General features: G+C 46.1%; 1 protein-coding gene across 1 annotated transcript in view; it reads right to left on the bottom strand.

The window, feature by feature from the left end:
- LOC144499475 (von Willebrand factor A domain-containing protein 3B-like) overlaps positions 1-20,399 on the bottom strand; it is a 207,827-nt gene that overhangs the window by 12,313 nt on the left and 175,115 nt on the right. The window contains exons 23-25 of the mRNA XM_078221465.1: positions 15,962-16,012; positions 15,696-15,867; positions 5,113-5,245 (exon numbers count right to left, since the gene is read on the bottom strand). Coding sequence (XP_078077591.1) covers positions 5,113-5,245; positions 15,696-15,867; positions 15,962-16,012 — 356 coding nt within the window. The remainder of the gene's footprint in view (positions 1-5,112; positions 5,246-15,695; positions 15,868-15,961; positions 16,013-20,399) is intronic.

Here is a 20,399-nt window from a genome sequence, read left to right as displayed (position 1 = left end):
AGGTGGACAGAGTGGTGAAGAAAGCATTCGGCATGCTTGGTTTCATCGGTCAGAACATTGAATACAGGAGTTGGGATGACTTGTTGAAGTTGTACAAGACATTGGTAAGGCCACACTTGGAATACTGTGTGCAATTCTGGTCACCCTATTATAGAAAGGATATTATTAAACTAGAAAGAGTGCAGAAAAGATTTACTAGGACGCTACCAGGACTTGATGGATTGAGTTATAAGGAGAGGCTGGATAGACTGGGACTTTTTTCTCTGGAGCGTAGGAGGCTGAGGGGTGACCTTATAGAGGTCTATAAAATAATGAGGGGCATAGACAAGGTAGATAGTCAATATCTTTTCCCAAAGGTAGGAGAGTCTAAAACTAGAGGGCATAGGTTTAAGGTGACAGGGGAGAGATACCAAAGGGTCCAGAGGGGCAATTTTTTCACACAGAGGGTGGTGAGTGTCTGGAACATGCCAGAGGTAGTAGTAGAGTGGGTACAATTTTATCTTTTAAAAAGCATTTAGAAGGGCCTGTTTCCATGCTGTAAACCTCTATGACTCTATGACCCCGTCTCAGCCATCGCAATCCCGCCGGCAGCCCCACCCCACCCGGACGGCGAGCCACGATCACCCCTCTCCCTCTTTCTTCCTCCGATCCCTATGCAGAGTGGCAGAGGGACCCCCCCCCCCCCCCCCCCCCCCCCACCCACCTTCACCTATCGCCCTCCCTATCGGTCCCGTTTCCTGTAGGCCCTGCCCCCTCTGGCCCCACCCCCTTGGCATTGCCCGATGCCCGGTGGGTAATGCCAAAGTGCCCTTTGGGAATTGCCACTTTTCCCGTTAGGAAGTGCGAAGGGGGCCCAGGCTGGTACTGCCCAGGGGGCACCCTCCCCTTACCCCCAACCTCCTAGGGGGCCTCCATGTCTCCCCTTCACTCCAGTGGGGTCGGCCCACCAGCTCCCTGTTAGTGGAGAGCTGCTGTAAACCCCATTGGGGTGAAACACTCCTGGCGGGAGGCAGGGAAGAGGTGAACGGGCCTGAAGACTTCAGTCCCAAGCCCACTAATGATATAAAATCCCGATTTAAATATAGAAATCAGCTCCGCGCCAATTTCCGGCGTGGAGCTGATGACGTCAGAAATCCTGGCCCCAGGAACTCGCAGAGGCCGTAGCGCCCAGCGGGGAGCCCGCTATATGGTCTCCGCTGATGTCTCCCGGCCTGTTGCACTGCTAGGGCAGCATAGTGGTTTGGGAGAATCATCTCCCTCGATGTTTCACACTCCTGACCTACCAAAATTCCACCGTAGTAGAGGCAGCTGATGGCTTAAATGGCCAACTGGCCTCCATAAACAATGCACGCGCCAACCCCGGCCCAACTTCCGTCTCACCCTTGCAAAAATAGGAATTGCTGTGGCTGAGGGTAAGACTTAGAATTTCCATTTTTTTCTGGGATTTTTGCCACACAGAGTCTTTCCATCATAGTGAAAATCTGGGCCTAGGTATGAGACCCTTCAGTGGAAAGGTTCTTCCCAATTCCCATTGACTTCAATCTTGTTAAGACTTCACACTGGCGATGCCACATTAAATTGAGTATTGTCTTGAAGTCAAGGGCAATCTTATCTTTTGAATTTAGCTTTTGTCTTTGTTCAGACCAGGCTGTCATGAGGTCAGGAATCAATAGGCCCCAGTGGAAACCAAACTGAGCATCAGAGAACAGAATATTGGTAAGCGCCACTTGACAGCACTGAAAATGAAAGCTTCCTATACTTTGCTGATGATTGAGAGTAGACTGATGGGGTGGTAATTGCTGGGATTGGATTTATCCTGCTTTTTGTGGACAAGACATATTTGGGCAACATTCCACATTGCTGGGTAGATGCCAATGCTGCAGCTTTACTAGAATAGGCTTGGCTAGGGGTCCAGCTGGTGATTGAGCACAGGTTTTCAGTGTCATAGCTGGTATGTTGTCAGGGCCCATCATATTGCTGCGTTTAAAGTGAAGCAATGTAACTGAAGACTTGCATCTGTGATGATGGGGATCTTGGGAGAAGGCCAAGATGGATCATCCGCTCGGCACTTCTCAGTGGAAATGGTTGCAAGCACTTAGAGTCATAGAGTCAGAGGTTTACAGCATGGAAACAGGCCCTTTGGCCCAACTTGTCCCTGCCGCCCAGTTTTTACCACAAAGCTAGTCCCATTTGCTCATGTTTGGCCCATATCCCTCCATACCCACCTCACCCATGTAACTGTCTAAATGCTTTTTAAAAGACAAAATTGTATCCTCCTCTACCACTGCCTCTGGCACTCAAGGGGATTTTCACGGTAACTTCATTGCAGTGTTAATGTCAGCCTACTTGTGACACTAATAAATAAACTTAAACTTTAAACTTTAAACTCACCACCCTCTGAGTGAAAAAAATTGCCCCTCTGGACCCTTTTGTATCTCTCCCCTCTCACCTTAAATCTATGCCCTCTAGTTTTAGACTCCCCTTCAACCTCATCTTTTACGCTGGGCTGGGTTCCCCCATCATTCAGGATGGGGGTATTTGTAAAGCCTCCTCCTCTGTTTCGTTAATTGTCCATCGCCACTCGCAACTGGATGTGGCAGGAGTACAGTTGGTTATAGGCCTGTTTAGCTCTGTATGTACACATGCCTCCTGTGCATGGCATTTAAGTAGTTCAGTGCTGTGGCTGCACCAAGTTGACAAAAATGGTTGACGAAGGAAGGGCCGTGGATGTCGTCTATATGGATTTCAGTAAGACATTTGACAAAGTCCCTCATGGCAGGTTGGTTAAGAAGGTTAAGGCTCATGGGATACAAGGAGAGGTGGCTAGATGGGTAGAAAACTGGCTTGGCCACAGGAGACAGAGGGTAGTAGTCGAAGGGTCTTTTCCCGGCTGGAGGTCTGTTCCGCAGGGCTCTGTACTGGGACCTCTGCTATTTGTGATATATATAGATGATTTGGAAGAAGGTGTAACTGGTGTTATCAGCAAGTTTGCGGATGACACGAAGATGGCTGGACTTGCGGATAGTGATGAACATTGTCGGAGAATACAGCAGGATATAGATAGGCTGGAAAATTGGGTGGAGAAATGGCAGATGGAATTTAATCCAGATAAATGCGAAGTGATGCATTTTGGAAGAACTAATGTAGGGGGGAGTTATACAATAAATGGCAGAGCCATCAAGAGTATAGAAACACAGAGGGACCTAGGTGTGCAAGTCCACAAATCCTTGAAGGTGGCAGCACAGGTGGAGAAGGTGGTGAAGAAGGCATATGGTATGCTTGCCTTTATAGGGCGGGGTATAGAGTATAAAAGCTGGAGTCTGATGTTGCAGCTGTCTCGAACGCTGGTTAGGCCACATTTGGAGTACTGCGTCCGGTTCTGGTCGCCGCACTACCAGAAGGACGTGGAGGCTTTAGAGAAAGTGCAGAGAAGGTTTATCTGGATGTTGCCTGGTATGGAGGGTCTTAGCTAAGAGGAGAGATTGGGTAAACTGGGCTTGTTCTCCCTGGAAAGATGGAGAATGAGGGGAGACCTAATAGAGGTATACAAGATTATGAAGGGTATAGATAGGGTGAACAGTGGGAAGTGGGAAGCTTTTTCCCAGGTCGGAGGTGACGATCACAAGGGGTCACGGGCTCAAGGTGAGAGGGGAGAGGTATAACTCAGATATCAGAGGGATGTTTTTTACACAGAGAGTGGTGGGGGCCTGGAATGCGCTGCCAAGTAGGGTGGTGGAGGCAGACACACTGGCATCGTTTAAGACTTACCTGGATAGTCACATAAGCAGTCTGGGAATGGAGGGATACAAACGAATGGTCTAGTTGGACCAATGAGCGGCACAGGCTTGGAGGGCCGAAGGGCCTGTTTCCTGTGCTGTACTGTTCTTTGTTCTTTACACAAGAGTTGCCAGCCTCCGATTGGCCAGCAGCACTCGGTAGGCGAGACCTCTATCCCTGGAGTCTTGACTGGAGGGGCAGGCCCACGAATGGCTTCACCACTGCCTGATTGGCTTGTGGTTTGGTGGGCCTTCCCAAAAAAGCCGAGTCTCTCACTAATTATCCCACCAGTAGGCAAGCACCCCTCCACCCTCCCCAACCCCCCTCCCCAACCCCCCTCCCCACCTCCTCCCCACTCCTCCTGGCACTACAACATGATTCCATCCTACATGACATCTTTGTACCATATTTATCTGTTGGAACTGGGACCTATTCTTGGTGGCTCTTTGTCCAGAGTTACTGATGTGCCCCATGGATAAGTGCAGAAGTCATTGTTCTCTGCCCCACAGATATTGGTTCCCTAAAAAGCTTCCCCGTTGCAATTTATTGTCACTCTCTGTGTTGTGTACTTTATGAAAATAATGTGAAATTATGAGAATATATTCTCATAAGATATACAGTTGTAGCATTTCTAGACTGCGAGGTGTTGACATCTACTGCTTCCAATGGAAGTAAAGTGCCATTATTGCTTGGTGGAGTTTTATTATTTCAATATATGATGATGGAATACATTCTCGCTTTGCAGAAGTGGCCAAATATCTTGGGAAATTTGAACTGAATAGTCACGATTTCAATTTCACTTGGAATTAAATGCGCACAGGTTCATTTCCAATTGATTATCTTAAAGGTCGGGGCACATTTCAACATAAACGACCCCTTCATTGCCATTTCCTGCTGTTAACAAAATTATTTCATAATGTAACCAGCTATAATGAACAACCAACCGCCTGCCCACCTGGCAATCTCTAAACTTCTAAACAGATTCCAAATCCACAACCACTTCCATCTAACAGGACAAGGGCAACAGATACCTGGGATCACCACTACCCGGAAGGTCCCCTCCAAGCCACTCACCATCTGACTTGGAAATAAATCGCCATTCCTTCGCATTCGCTGGGTCAAAATCCTGGAATTCCCTCCCTAACGGCATTGTGGGTCAACCCACAGCACGTGGACTGCAGCAATTCAAGAAGAAAACTCACCACCACCTTCTCAAGGGTAACCAGGGATGGGCAATAAATGCTGGCCAGCCAGCGATGCCCGTGTCCCACGATTGAATAAAAAGAAATTTACTTTAGGCCTTTTAGAAATGTAAAAAAAACCAACCTATCTTACCAGGGTAATAAGAACCATCAACCTCCGACCTTGCGATTACCCTCTGACCTCTCAGGGTGTCCAAGGTTCTTCTTGCCTGTTTCGTGTCTTTTTGCACACTGGGATTATGGTTCCTGTGAACATCATTCAGTTCCTGCGAAGGAAAGTTTAAAATTGGGACTGGTGAATCGCAAAGGCAGATTTTACAAAGAAATGATTTGACATCTTTATAATTTTGTGAATGCAATGAAACAAGCAGGTCTTAAACATAGTTATTTTTATAATTATATTCTCCTCAGGTACATCAGCTTCAGTGATAGTGGTAATAAGACGTAGACGGTGGGTTTCTCATTTGGAGTTAACTGTAAAATTCATTATTTCTTGCATCAGGTTTAAGAAAATTCAGGAAGATTTCCTCCCTCGACCAACGCTATTCATAAAGAACACCATTAACAATATTTTAAAGTTTTTTTAAAAGTTTATTTATTAGTCACAAGTAAGGCTTACATTAACACTGCAATGAAGTTACTGTGAAATTCCCCTAGTTGCCACACTCCGGCACCTGTTCAGGTCAATGCACCTAATATCGTGCATTTACTACAGGGTCTATTGAACAATTTCTCCTCGGGTTAAAGACACATTCTATAAATAACATTAATTTCACATTGTAAGCGGGGAGAGCGGGTGCGGGAAACCAATGCACCTTTATTATGAAGAGCTGTGTCCCAAAGGCAAAGTGGTTGGCTCTGCTGCCTCACAGCGCCAGGGGCCCAGGTTCGATTCTGGCCTTGGGTCACTGTCTGTGTGGAGTTTGCACCTTCTCCCCATGTCTGCGTGGTATGTAGGCCACAGGTCGCAAACACTGACGGATAGCGTCAAACAGCATGTCCCTCCCGCCGTTCGCAACGGGCTAGGTACAGACCAAACCCAACCAGCTGGCGTTTGCAAAACCTCAAAACACAGGGCAGGATCTTAAACCCACTCTCACCATCCATGAGGTTACCGGCGGGAGCTCAAAGGAGACAAAAGCCGGAAGTCGCGGGTGTCGCCGGTGAGATCGCGACTTCCAATTTTCACCACCACCCCTCCCCCCCCCCCCCCCCCCCCCACCCCCCACCCCCCACGCCCCCCGGCCTCCCTCGTCAGCCACAATGGGCATCAACCTGATTTAAAGACATTTCCATGGATTTCAACATGATTAACCCGCTCCCCTTGCCGTCTATTGACCCCACCATTGTATATTCACACTGATGAATACAACAGGTTCACCCAGACGTGAGTATACCCCCCAGGGAGAGGGAGAGGGACACGGCGAGGCAGTGCGGACCACAGTGGGAGCCTCCTGGAAGGGTGGGATTCATTTTCTTGTGGTGGTGGCTAGGAATGGTCGTGGGAGTTGGGGATGCCGGCAATGACCATTTGGTGGGGGAGGGGTGGGTGTTTGCTTTGGCTGTGTGGGTGGAGGGTGGGGAGGGAAGGGGTTCAATATTTGGGGGTGGGGATGAGGGGAAAGAGGCTGGTGGTGCCGGCATTGACTGTTGGGGGAGGGGATGGAAAGAAGTACCAGCTCCAATTGTGGGGGCCTCTGTGGTGGGCTGGGGGGAGTTTTATTCATGGTGTCTGACACTGGATGCAATTCTGAGATTGGGCAACATTAATTTTCAGTCTGCTAAATATCATGCTGACAACCAATTTAAAATTGTCAGCTGGGCTCACAGTGCGGTGCCTGTGTGTCTACTGGAAGCTACATACATTAATACACAGGATCTTTTTTCATTGTGAACAGAAAGAACACATACACACATTGCACCTGTTTCAGCTAAACACAAGTGATAACCATTCACTGGTTCATTCTTCAGGGCAATATTTTGACCCGAGTCAAGCTGCTTGGTTTAAGTTTTCAAACAATGTTTGGCAGTTAACTGTCAGTCACTGGTGCATTCTCCATGGCAAAGCCTCTACCAAGCAGAGTCCACTTGCCAACCAACTAGCACTCTGTTCTCATACAGTATAAAGTTGCTGAATTTCCTGATATTGGTATTTTTGCGATTATCCTGATGAGTGCAAGACAAAAAGCTTTGACAAATATATTTTTTTTCAGCACTGCTCAAGTTCCGTACTATCAAATGAATATTTGAATATCTGATGCGGCAGTCAAGCTCTCGAGCAGTTCTCGTTATTTCTGAAGAAATGTTGTAAGCAACCCCTGGTTTTTGATTTTATTTCAGGAGGTTTTAATTTGCTTGCTTAACTCGAACAGTTTTAGTGGCCGCACTCTGCAACAGGCTAACATGGTCAAGCTGCCATTTTGTACAAGCATCTCCTTTAAAAGAAGTCACATTCTGATTTGAATACCTGCTGCCAAATTATGCAATATTTTAGTGACAGGATGTTTTGAAAAAGGAACTAACACTATCCAGTAGAGGCCCCTTTCAAAAAAACAACTGACTTTGGGTCTAATGGATGAGGCACTCGTACATTATCGAGATAAGGAACACATTGAAATAATCCATTGACTTCACATTTAAGGCAATGTGCGCACATAGACAGATGCAATGAGATTAACTCTTACAACATTATTGACTATGAGCAACAACTTTAAGTTTATTTATTAGTGTCATAAGTACGCTTACATTAGCACTGCAATGAAGTTACTGTGAAAATCCCCTAGTCACCACATTCCGCCGCCTGTTCTGAGGGAGAATTTAGCATGGCCAATGCACCTGACCAGCACGCCTTTCGGACTGCGGGAGGAAACTGGAGCACGCGGAGGAAACCCACGCAGCCATGGGTACAGACTCCGCACAGGCAGTGACGCAAGCCAGGAATCAAACCCAGGGCCCTGGCACTTTGAGACAGCAGTGCTAATCACTGTGCCACCATGCCACCCATAGATCAAGGTTGGGTGATGCCAGAATTAGATCGAAAAGAGGATTTCGCACACCACCTTGCTTGCGTATCCAAGGGACCCTGTAATCTGTAATGTGTTTTCTAGGGGACAGAGGCAGAATTCCTGTGGACATGGAGAGTTGGGGACTGGCCCTCAGTTTGTGGCTGTGTACTCTGTAGTTCATTATTATTGTTCTTTTGCCCCTTGCATTAACTGATAAACATGTGGTTGTTTTATTTTATCCTTTATTCAATGAACATTATTTGCTAATTCAATGTCTGAGTCTTTGCCTGATGGTTATATCTCTGTCGAACTAAAACAGTTTGAAAGGTTAATTTGGGATCCGGTAAGGAGGCTGCATGCAACTAAATCTCATCAAGTCTAAATTTATCAAACCGCCCTTTATTTTAAAACGTACACTTTACCACATCCAGATGTCATCTTCATCCACCCAATCTAACTCTCCAACCACATTGTGCAATCAGCATTCTAACCTGATTGCATTTTGTTGCCTTCAATAGTCCTTAATCCTGCCGTAGAGCAAGAGACAGAAACAAAATCACAGGCTCTGCTGCTAATTATTAATACTTCAGATATTTAATTATAGCCAAGTTTAAAAGAAAGTGGTTCTGGCAATCAGAAGAAAATACTCAGAATTAAAATAGTAAATGCCTCGCACTTATACAGCAGTGATTCCAATGAAGGCATAATTTGTCAGAGAGGTTTATTAATATCTGGAGGACTTGTGGCGCAGTGGGTAGCGTCCCCGTCTCTGGGCCAGAGGCTCCGGGTTCAAGTCCCACTCTAGCTTTTGATGGCCACGGAAGGTGCGTTCATAACTGGGCCAAGCAGGTTAATCCTTCCAATCTGTCCGATGGCAGGCATTAAGAGCAGGAGAGTTCAGCCATATTGCAGAAGGCAACAGTAAAACACTGCCAAGCATACTCATGGACAATCCAATGGAAATCCATGGTCACCAATGCTCCCTTAGGGCATGCTAACTGAGGGAGGAGGGAGTTGATGAACATCTGAAACATAAAATTCAATTATTCCGGACAGAATTTTACAGCCCCACTCTGGCGAGCGAGGAAAAAGCGGCGAGCCAATCAAAAGTCCATTGGCTTTGGTGAAACCGGAAAGTTCCGCCGGTGGGAGGGTCATAAAATTCCACCATCTATCTTTAACTCAAGTTCCTGAAGTGGGCCTACAAACTCACAACTTCTGTCTCAGAAGGCAAGATTGCTTTCACTGTGCCAAGGTTAATAAACAGATGCAGCATAGAAAGCATTGGTATGGCTCCTGCTCTGCCCAAGACCGCAAGGAACTACAAAGGGCCACGAATGAAGCCCAGTCCACCACGCAAACCAGCCTCCCATCCATTGACTCTGTCTACACTTCCCGCTGCCTCGGAAAAGCAGCCCACATAATTAAGGACCCCACGCACCCCAGACATTCTCTCTTCCACCTTCTTCCTTCAGGAAAAAGTGACAAAAGTCTGAGGTCACGTACCAACCAGCTCAACAACAGCTTCTTCCCTGCTGCCGTCAGACTTTTGAATGGACCTACCTCATATTAAACTGATCTTTCTCTACACCCTAGCTATGACTGTAACACTACATTCTGCACTCTCTCCTTTCCTTCTCTATGAACGGTATGCTTTGTCTGTAAAGCGCACAAGAAACAATACTTTTCACTGTACACTAATACATGTGACAATAATAAATCAAAATAATTTCAAATATAATGTATAGCTGGAGAGGAGGTCCAAATAGGTAAATAGTGGCAAGGAGGTGGTTCATTAGGCTGATTTCTAGAATTAAGGGGTTGTCTTATGAGGAAAGTTGGAGCAGGACTATACTCATTGGAGTTTAGAAGAATGAGAGATGACCTGATTGAAACATGATGGGGCTCGTGGGTGAATCAAGAACCAGGAGGCACAGTTTACAAATAAAGGGTGTCCCCCCTTCAGATGAACATGAGGAGGAATTTTGTCTCTCAGTGGGTCGTTAGTCTTTGGAGTTTTCTTTAGATGGTTTTAGGTTTATGATTTATTTAATATTGTCACAAGTAGGCTTACATTAACACTGCAGTGAAGTTATTGTAAAAATCCCCTAACCGCCACACTCTGGCACCTGTCTGGGTACACTGAGGGAGAATTTTAGCACGGCCAATGCACCTAACCAGCACGGCTTTCGGACTGTGGTGGAAACTGGGGGCACCCGGAGGAAACCCATGCAGGCATGGGGAGAACATACAGACTCTGCACAGACAGTGACCCAAGCCAGGAATTGAACTGGGGTCCCAGGCACTGTGAGGCAGCAGTGCTAACCACTGTGCCACCGTGCTGCTCCTCTCTTCCAGAGAGAACAGTGAAGACTGGATCATTGAATATATTCATGACTGAGTTGGACAGATCTTTGATTGAGAATGGAGTCAAGGACTTTGGGGGACAGGCAGGAAGGTGGAGTTAAGGCCACAATCCAATGGCAGGGCAGGCTCGATCGGCTGAATGGTCTACTCCTGCCCCTATTTCTTAAGATCTTATGAACAGGACTTAATGCAATCAGAACGGCCAAGACGCTTAGATTATCACATAATACTGGGCAGCCGCAAAGGATAGGACTCAGAAACTATTTAAGAAAATTATTCACTTCGACAATGCCAGCGTAGCCTAAGAACAGAGGGGAGGCAGTGGCATAGTGGCATTGTCGCTAGGCTAGCAGCTCTGGGCACCCGTGTTCGAATCCCACCATAGCAGATGATGAAATTTGAATTCAATAAAAATCTGGAATTAAGAGTCTAATGATGGCCATGAAATCATTGCCATAAAAAATCATCTGGTTCACCAATGTCCTTTAGGAAAGGAAATCTGTCGTCTTTATGACTCTAGATCCACAGCAATGTGGCAGACTCTTAAATTGCTCTCAGAGATGGGTAATAAATACCGGCCCAGCCAGCGATGCCTACATCCCATGAACAAATAATAAAACCAGCCTATTGCAGCCACTCGGCCTGTGGTTTCATGTCCATTCATTTTAATGGACTGAATATCATGAAGGTGTGCAATTTCCTGATATGTGCACGTAGCGTCCTGCACTTGTAGCTGTCACACAATGAGGTATTCCTTAAAGTAGAATTGTTACATATTAAGGAATATAAACAAAACCATTCTTTTCATTTAAAATAATTCCGTTTTTTTTCTCTCCCTTGTTGTAATTCAGTGCTCTCTTTGTTTTGCTGAGGGCATTTCTATATTATTATGCGTGGCATGGTGGCACAATGGGCAGCACGGTGGCACAGTGGTTAGCACTGCTGCCTCACAGCGCCAGGGACCCGGGTTCAATTCCTGCCTTGCGTGACTGTCTGTGTGGAGTTTGCACATTCTCCTCGTGTCTGTGTGGGCTTCCTCTGGGTGCTCAGGTTTCCTCCCACACTCCAAAGATGTGTGGGTTAGGTGGATTGGCTATGCTAAATTGCCCCTTGGCGTCAGGAGGGTTAGCAGAGTAAATGTGTGGGGTAATAGGGATAGGATCCGGGTGGGCTATGGTTCTATGATAATATGCTTGCTTGGTTCAGTTGGCGGTAATTTTCTACTGGAGACAGAAGGTTGTAGATCTAACACCATTCCAGGAGTTGAGCATGTAGTTTAGATTGATAGCTCAGGGCAATACTGAAGGAGTATACCATAAGTAGTACTGACCTTCAGCAAGATGTTAAAGATTTTTGAAATGCTGTCATTGAATTGCAAAGTGATGGAATGAATCATAGAAGCCCTACAGTGCAGAAGAAAGCTATTTGGCCCATCAGAACACAGAACACAGAACAGTACAGCACAGAACAGGCCCTTCGGCCCACAATGTTGTGCCGAGCTTTATCTGAAACCAAGATCAAGCTATCCCACTCCCTATCATCCTGGTGTGCTCCATGTGCCTATCCAATAACCGCTTAAATGTTTCTAAAGTGTCTGACTCCACTATCACTGCAGGCAGTCCATTCCACACCCCAACCACTCTCTGCGTAAAGAACCTACCTCTGATATCCGTCCTGTATCTCCCACCACGAACCCTATAGTTATGCCCCCTTGTAATAGCTCCATCCACCCGAGGAAATAGTCTTTGAACGTTCACTCTATCTATCCCCTTCATCATTTTATACACCTCTATTAAGTCTCCCCTCAGCCTCCTCCGCTCCAGAGAGAACAGCCCTAGCTCCCTCAACCTTTCCTCATATGACCTACCCTCCAAACCAGGCAGCATCCTGGTAAATCTCCTCTGCACTCTTTCCAGCGCTTCCACATCCTTCTTATAGTGAGGTGACCAGAACTGCACACAATATTCCAAATGTGGTCTCACCAAGGTCCTGTACAGTTGCAGCATAACCCCACGGCTCTTAAACTCCAACCCCCTGTTAATAAAAGCTAACACACTATAGGCCTTCTTCACAGCTCTATCCACTTGACTGGCAACCTTTAGAGATCTGTGGATATGGACCCCAAGATCTCTCTGTTCCTCCACGGTCTTCAGAACCCTACCTTTGACCCTGTAATCCACATTTAAATTTGTCCTACCAAAATGAATCACCTCACATTTATCAGGGTTAAACTCCATCGAGCCAAAGATGTGCGGGATAGGTTGATTGGCCAGGTTAAAAATTGCCCCTTAGAGTCCTGGGATGTGTAGGTTAGAGGGATTAGCGGGTAAAATATGTGGGTGTAGGGCCTGGGTGGGATTGTGGTCGGTGCGGACTCGATGGGCCGAATGGCCTCCTTCTGCACTGTAGGGTTTCTATGTTTCTATGTTTCTATGAGCCTACACCCAGGCGCTATCCCCAGAACACCACATATTTGGTCTGCTAATCCCCCTGACACTAAGGGGCAATTTAGCATGGCCTATCAATCTAACCCGCAGATCTTTGGACTGTGGGAGGAAACCGGAGCACCCAGAGGAAACCCACGCAAACATGGGGAGAACATGCAAACTCCACATAGACAGTGACCCAAGGCCAGGAATTGAACCCGGGTCCCTGGCGCTGTGAAGCAGCAGTGCCTCAATGATAATGATCAAGTTGTCCTTGTTTTTGTGATGTTGGTCCTGGGACAAATATTGGCTCGGCCATTCCCCTGCAATTCCTCAAAATAGTTCCATGGGATTTTTATGTTCGGCGTGGGCCGACCATGGTTTAGCACCTCATCTGAAACAGTGCAGCACTCCCCCCATACTTCACCGAGGGTTAGCCTAGATTTCTGTGCTCAAGCTCTGTGTCAGGATTTGAACCCAGAAACTTTGGAATCAGATCGAAGAGTGCTAGCACAGCTAGCACCAGGGCCTTTTCAGAATTTAAATTCCATTTCTATTCAATTTGGAAAGGAGAAGCTGTTGTCAGTATAGAAATGATCACGACACTATTGAATTATTATATAAACACAGCTGGTTTACAGATGTTCTTTAGAGGAAGGAAGCCCACTGTACTCCTTCATTCTGGTATAAATGCGATTCCAGTCCCATTATAACAGCTCCCTGAAGTGGTTGAGCAAGCCACTCAAACCACTTCAAGAAAAAGGCAGAGGAATGGGAAATAAAGGTTGATCTTTGCAGCAATGCCCACATCTGGAGGACAAACTTTAAGAAGCTAAAACCAAAAGAGAAAATGCTGGAAAGTCTCAGCAGGTCTGGCAGCATCTGTAAGGAGAGAAAAGAACTGACGTTTCGAGTCCAGACGACCCTTTGTCAAAGCTAAGAAGCCTTGTATTGATTGTACTGTTATAGAAACTGAAGCATATTGGAAAGCAACATCATAGAATCCCTACAATGCAAAAGAGGCCATTCGGTCCATTGAGCCTGCATGGAGTCTCTGACAGAACACCTTGGGGGCGGCATGGTGGCACAATGGTTAGCACTGCTGCCTTACAGCGCCAGGGATCTGGGTTCGATTCCCGGCTTGGATCACTGTCTGTGTGGAGTCTGCACGTTCTCCCCGTGTCTGCATGGGTTTCCTCCGGGTGCTCCGGTTTCCTCCCACAGTCCAAAGATGTGCAGGTTAGGTGGATTGGCTGTGCTAAATTGCCCCTTCGTGTCAGAGGGACTAGCTAGGGTAAATGCATGGGGTTATGGGGATAGGGACGGGTGGGATTGTGGTCGGTGCAGACTCGATGGGCTGAATGGCCTCCTTCTGCACTGTAGGACTCTATGATCTATGATCTTACCCAGGCCTTCTCCCCACCCTATCCCTATAACCCCACACATTTACCATGGTTAATCCATCTAACCCACACATCTTAGAATCATAGAGTCCCTACACTGCAGAAGGAGGCCATTCGGCCCATCGAGTCTGCATCGACCACATTCCCACCCAGGCTCTATCCCTGTAACCCCACATAGTTACCCTGATAATCCCCCTGACACTAAGAGACAATTTAGCATGGCCAATCCACCTAACCTGCACATCTTTGGACTGTGGGAGGAAACCGGAGCATCCAGAGGAAACCCACATAGACACAGGGAGAATGTGCAAACTCCACACAGACAGTGACCCAAGGCCGGAATTGAACCTCGGTCCCTGGCAATGTGAGGCAGCAGTGCTAACCACTGTGCCACCGTGCTGCCCATGAAATGAACCTGCATGGTAAAAGTAACAGCAAAGTCATGTGTAACCCTTGATTTTGGTATAATATTCTTGTCTTTGCAGCATTATTTCATCATATGCTATCAAGTGAAGCAAATTGGTTGCACTTGTGTGAAAACTGTGCAGAGGATTTTTATGACAATGGGCTTGTAAAGTCTGTGAAGATCCCCGGTGTAAATGTTGAGGCTTAAACATCTGTAGAAAGTGGTGGGCAAAAAACAAACCTTTTACAATGCTTCTGATTATTTTGCTCCACGTATATGAATGTAATTACATCCAGATTTTCCTTACAAGTTACCCACTTCTTGTACTATGTGTCAATGGGATTTAGAAGTAACTATATTGGTCATTAAGCATTGTTTTCCGATGGGAGACTTTGGTTCAATTTTTCCTTAATATCAATTTTAAACTGCAAGAATTAACCTTGATGAAGTAAAGTATTTCTAATCCTTTGGAAACGTATGACTCTGTGACATTTATATATATCAATGTTTGTTATATATTTAAGTGGTTGCAGATACCTTCAAGAGCTAATCACATGATTAGATGATGATGACATTAGCGTGTTGCACTGGCTGCGGTTTTACTTTCAGTTTGTACTCTGTGCAGGCAAAAGCTCCTAGAATAAATCTGTTGTTGTTAGTCTGAATCGACACGTGCAAACCATAGCTTTTTTTTGTTTAAAACTCATAACCCGTAACATTGTTCATATAATCACAGAATCCCTACAGTGCAGAAGGACGCCATTTGGACCACTGAGTCTGCACCAACTCTTACCCAGGCCCCATCCTCATAACCCATGTATTTACCCCGCTAATCTCCCTAACCTATATATCTTGGGACACTAAGGGGCAATTTAACCTGGAGAATCCACCTAACCTGCATATCTTTGGGCTGTGAGAGGGAACTGGAGCACCAGAGGAAACCCACACAGACATGGGGAGAACGTGCAAACTCCACACAGTCGGCCGGAATTGAACCAAGGTCCCTGGCGCTGTGAGGCAGCAGTGCTAACTACTGTGCCACTGTGCCACCCTTAAGGGCATTACAAGTCATCACTCTGGAATCCTGAACAAGATTAACAAACCTTTACTTGAGCAGCTTTCTGGAGGTCTGAAGCCTGCTGTTCATATGAGTAACCAGTCTGAATTTCATCCTCTAACAGTGTAACATCCTCCTGAGATATAGGCCAACCCAGTCTGTCCAGTGCCCCCAGTAAGGCCTCTTTATGGTCTCCAAATGAGATTGGTTTATCACTGTTGAATCTTGTATGGAATGAGCACACAGACAAATAATTAATCCAAACCTAATTCAACAAAAATGCTTATATATTGATTTATAAAGAATGTTGTTACTTACTTATCTCGTTCCTCTTGAGATAATGCTCTCCACACAACAAAATTTAGACGCCTTGCAAAACAAAGTTGAAAATTCTTAACTAATGATGAATTTGGAAACATTAGTTTGTATTATTTAAAAGATTAATCAAAGTCAACCAAGGTAGCATGTTTTTACATTCAGATGAACAAGTGACATTGATAGAAGTTGTGATAGGACAAACCCAGGGGATGTGGGCTGCAGCAGGAGGGGAATGAATGGAAAGGGTTAAACGGACAGCCTGACCGTATTATTCACACTCACTGTGGGTAGACACAACAAATTACCACATCCCAGACAGCACTAACACAGTCACATCCTGGGTGAGGTCTTTCCGAGGTTACAGGAACAATAAGAAAATCAATATCTTATCAAGATCCACAATGTCTAGAGGAATTTTGTGCCTCTGGAAAACTAATCAAGTATCAGGGAGATGGGGGACAATTAACACACCATCAAAATCGGTTTGACAAACACAACGCTTTGATATTGTAAACAGGTTTACAGGAGATGTCCAGAAAATGATTAAAACTAAAGCACACTGGACAATGGATCCGTGCAATGTGATCAAAAACAGAACTGTAACCAATTCAAATTAACAATATGATGACCTAATGTAAATGTAAAGGAAGGGGTATAAGAATGTGTAAGAACCGATGATTAGCAGAGTAGCTCAGAAGCAAGCTGGAATTACAGCCACGAGTTCTGCTCTCCCTCATGCATGTTGAATAAAGCCGTTTTTGTTGAAGTTCTACATGGCCTCTGAAGCCTCAGTTTGTTCATTCCCTCTAACAGAAGTCCAATGTGAAATAGCTTGCAAACATAATAGAGGACTCTGTAACATTAATTTAAATTGTTTTAACAGCTAATGATGCTGTAAGGTGTTATATAAGTTGTCGGTAAATACAATGCCAGTGTTCAGATGTCAATGTATACCAGATGTGAATGTAATGCAAAACTCACCAGTACAGTCACCAGTGAGTTATTTACAAGATAAATGCTTGAACCCCAGTGTGGTGAACCATAGATGGTTAGCTCTATGGGTACTTGTACATATGTTACTGTTGTCACTGTTGGGGTTAGGGTTGGGGTGTTCTACCTGTTGGTATTGTTCTGTGGTACACTCCGGTTGGCTCCGCCTACCTGTAGGAGTATAAAGGTCACTGCACTGCCTGGTGACCCTTTAGTCTGGGATTGTATTGTTATGCAGTATGCTCTATTCTTGTTACTAATAAAAGCCTTTATTTCCCGGGTACGATCCAGCCTCCCGAGTGATTTAATCGCGCATCACCCAGCATGTACAGAACTATCATTGTGAATAGTGCCTACACTCAAAAGAAGATAAAGATCAGGTGAAACTTTGATGGGGTTGCAACAAAGTGAGGGAGCAAATTGGTTACCTGTTAAAAAACCCACCCAGGCCTCCTCCCCATTCTGTTGAAACTGCAAGTTTCAACCATTGTCTTTCTCAAAGCACTTTGACCCCTTGCTCCAAAGATGTGCAGGTTAGGTTGATTGGCCATGTTAAATTGCCCCTTAGTGTCAGGGGGATTAGCTGGGTAAATATATAGGGTTGTGGGGATAGGGCCTGGGTGGGATTGTGGTCGGTGCAGGCTTGCTGGGCCAAATGGCCTCCTTCTGCACTGTACGGGTTCTATGATTCTATGATAATGTAGTGGGAACTCTGTGCTTGCTTTCATTATTAAACCTTTAATAAAATGTTCCCTTATGTTTAATTTAGGTATTTTTAGATTTTATTTTACTAATAGTACAGAAACAAATAGATACTGATAGTTCTAGATGAATCATACATAAGTATAATACAGAATTCACATAATAGAATCCTACAGTGCAGAAGGTGACCATTTAGTCCATCAAGTCTGCACCAACCACAATCCCACCCCGGCCCTATCCCCATGTATTTAGCATGGCCAATCCACCTAACCTGCACATCTTTGGACTATGGGAGGGAACCGGAGCATCTGGAGGAAAACCACACAGACACAGGGAGAATGTGCAAACTCCACACACAGTGACCCAAGCCAGGAATCGAACGCGGGTCCCTGGTGCTGTGAAACAGCATTGCTAACCACTGTGCCGCCACAAGATATTCGTGTGTTGCTGTAGCATTTGGACACCTAGGAGTGTAAGTTGGTTTAAGCCTGTTTTCACAAGTGTGCACCCTATCACATGGACACAACTAAGGCCCCAAATTGGTCTTCTTGATGAATGTACAACAAGCGGACTGCCAGTACTATTCACTATATTAATGGCCATCAGGGTGTCGCTGGCAGCTGGAGCTATCTAAAGGCAACCTGCACGTTTTAAAGGGGAGGCGCACTTTAATCTGCAAACAACTGAAGACGGCTGATGATGCCTAATAGAGGAGAAGCTGAAAGGATCTTCAGTTTTCTGACACTGCATTGGAGATAATGGCTGGAATTCTCTGACTTCACCCACAGCTGGGATTCTCCAGTCCCGCTGCTCTGAACAGAGATCTGTCTGAGCGCCCAATTCCCTCTCTGTTCTGACTGGAAAAGTTCAGCACAAGAAGGGACATCATATTTCCACCAGGCAGCAGGAAGACATCCAGACAAACTGACCGGCCTTACGGGGTAGGGGAGAAGTGCCGGTAAAACAGGTGAGCACTGCCAGCATCATCCGGTTGCCATGCAGAGAAAATTCTGATAACAGCCGGAATTCTCCGGTCTCACATGTCCCGCTACCACTGCCATTCAGCCAAATCTCCATTCACCACAGGGGGACTGGAGAACCTCAGCTGCGGGCAGGGTCGGAGAATTCCGGCCAACCTCTCAAGCTGAGCCCCCTAGCTTATATTTCCCCTATTACCCTCCACTTAGCTCAACATCCGCTGCAATCCCAGCATTCCCACATTCTTCCCCACCCGACTCCCATCAATTTTCTCCAAATCATTGCAGGAGAGTTCACTTCCACCTCCTTCTGCTCCTGCTGAACCTGCTACGCTCCACATCATTAAGCAGACCAGACAGATTAGATGTAGATGGCCCAAGGACTACATGAGCTGGCTGACTTGGGCCTGGAAAGTGGGTGGACGGGCAAAGAAACATTCAGGGGATTGGAACTTAAAGCCGAGGTCTCGAGTGTGTAATCGAGACCAATAGGTGGGGCCTGACAAAAAGTGAATGCTTTGTGGGTCGGGGAGTTGGGAACACCTCATGCCAGGCAAGGCTCGGAAGGTTGCTGGCCAGCAGAGGGGAACACAGTAAGAAGTCTCACAACACCAGGCTGAAGTCCAACAGGTTTATTTGGCAGCAAAAGCCACTAGCTTTCGGAGCGCTGCTCCTTCGTCAGGTAAGTGGGAGTCCTGTTCACAAACAGGGCATATAAAGACACAAAATAATCAAATAAAGCTAGTGGCTCTTGCTCCCAAATAAACCTGTTGGACTTTAACCTGGTGTTGTGAGACTTCTTACTGTGCTTACCCCAGTCCAACGCCGGCATCTCCACAAGCAGAGGGGAGCCAGAAGGATTTTCAAAGGGTTGTGTCAGGTCACTGAGAGGATCAGTCCGATCACTGTCAGGTCAGGTCTAAAAGAGGACCAAAGGCCTCTCACACGTACTGTACATTCAAGTGTGGCTGATTCATTCAAATTCCTTTGTAAAAAGATTCTGACGAAGGGTTCGGACCTGAAACTGGAACTTGGCTGCTCTCTCTACAAGCTGCTGACACCCTCAATGCTTTCATCATTTTCTGAGGGAGTTTATTTATACTAGCGTACCCACTAGGCATATACTCGCTGTCAAAAGAAAGTAGGCTGCTTATATCAACTTCATCTGTCCATTTTGTAAATTTGAGAAACAAATGCCTTCATTCTTCTTTTCTCCAGGGAAAATGCATCTAATGAATATTTTAGTGACCATTTGTCACACAGCTAGGTGGTGGTGCAATGATTTTATATAGGAGACCATTCAGCCCATCGAGCATGCACCGACAACAATCTCACCCAGGCCCTATCCCCGTAACCCCTGTAAATCGCCCTGACATTAAGAAACAATTTACCATAGCCAATCAACCTCACCCGCTCATATTTGTTATGGACTGTGGGAGGAAACCGGAGCACCTGGAGGAAACCCACGCAGACACGGGGATAATGTGCAAACTCCACACAGACAGTCACCCAAGCCGGTAATCGAACCCTGGCACTATGAGACAGTAGTACCAACCACCGTCCCACCCCTGATGCCCTTCAGATCACATGCATATGGCAAGTTTGGGAAGTTGCACCTTCGACATGTGGGCCGGAATTCTCTGGCCCACTCACGCCGGTGGGATTCTCCAGTCCCGCCAGCAGCACATCCCATCCGTGGGTTTCCCGGCGGCTTGGAGTGACGCCATTGGGAATTCCCATTGACAGCAGTGGGACCAGAGAATCCTGCC

This window comes from Mustelus asterias, chromosome 10 (genome assembly GCF_964213995.1).
Source record: "Mustelus asterias chromosome 10, sMusAst1.hap1.1, whole genome shotgun sequence".
NCBI lineage: Eukaryota > Metazoa > Chordata > Chondrichthyes > Carcharhiniformes > Triakidae > Mustelus > Mustelus asterias.
Note: the sequence above shows the minus strand (reverse complement) of the source record. Positions and strands in the feature narration are given on the sequence as shown.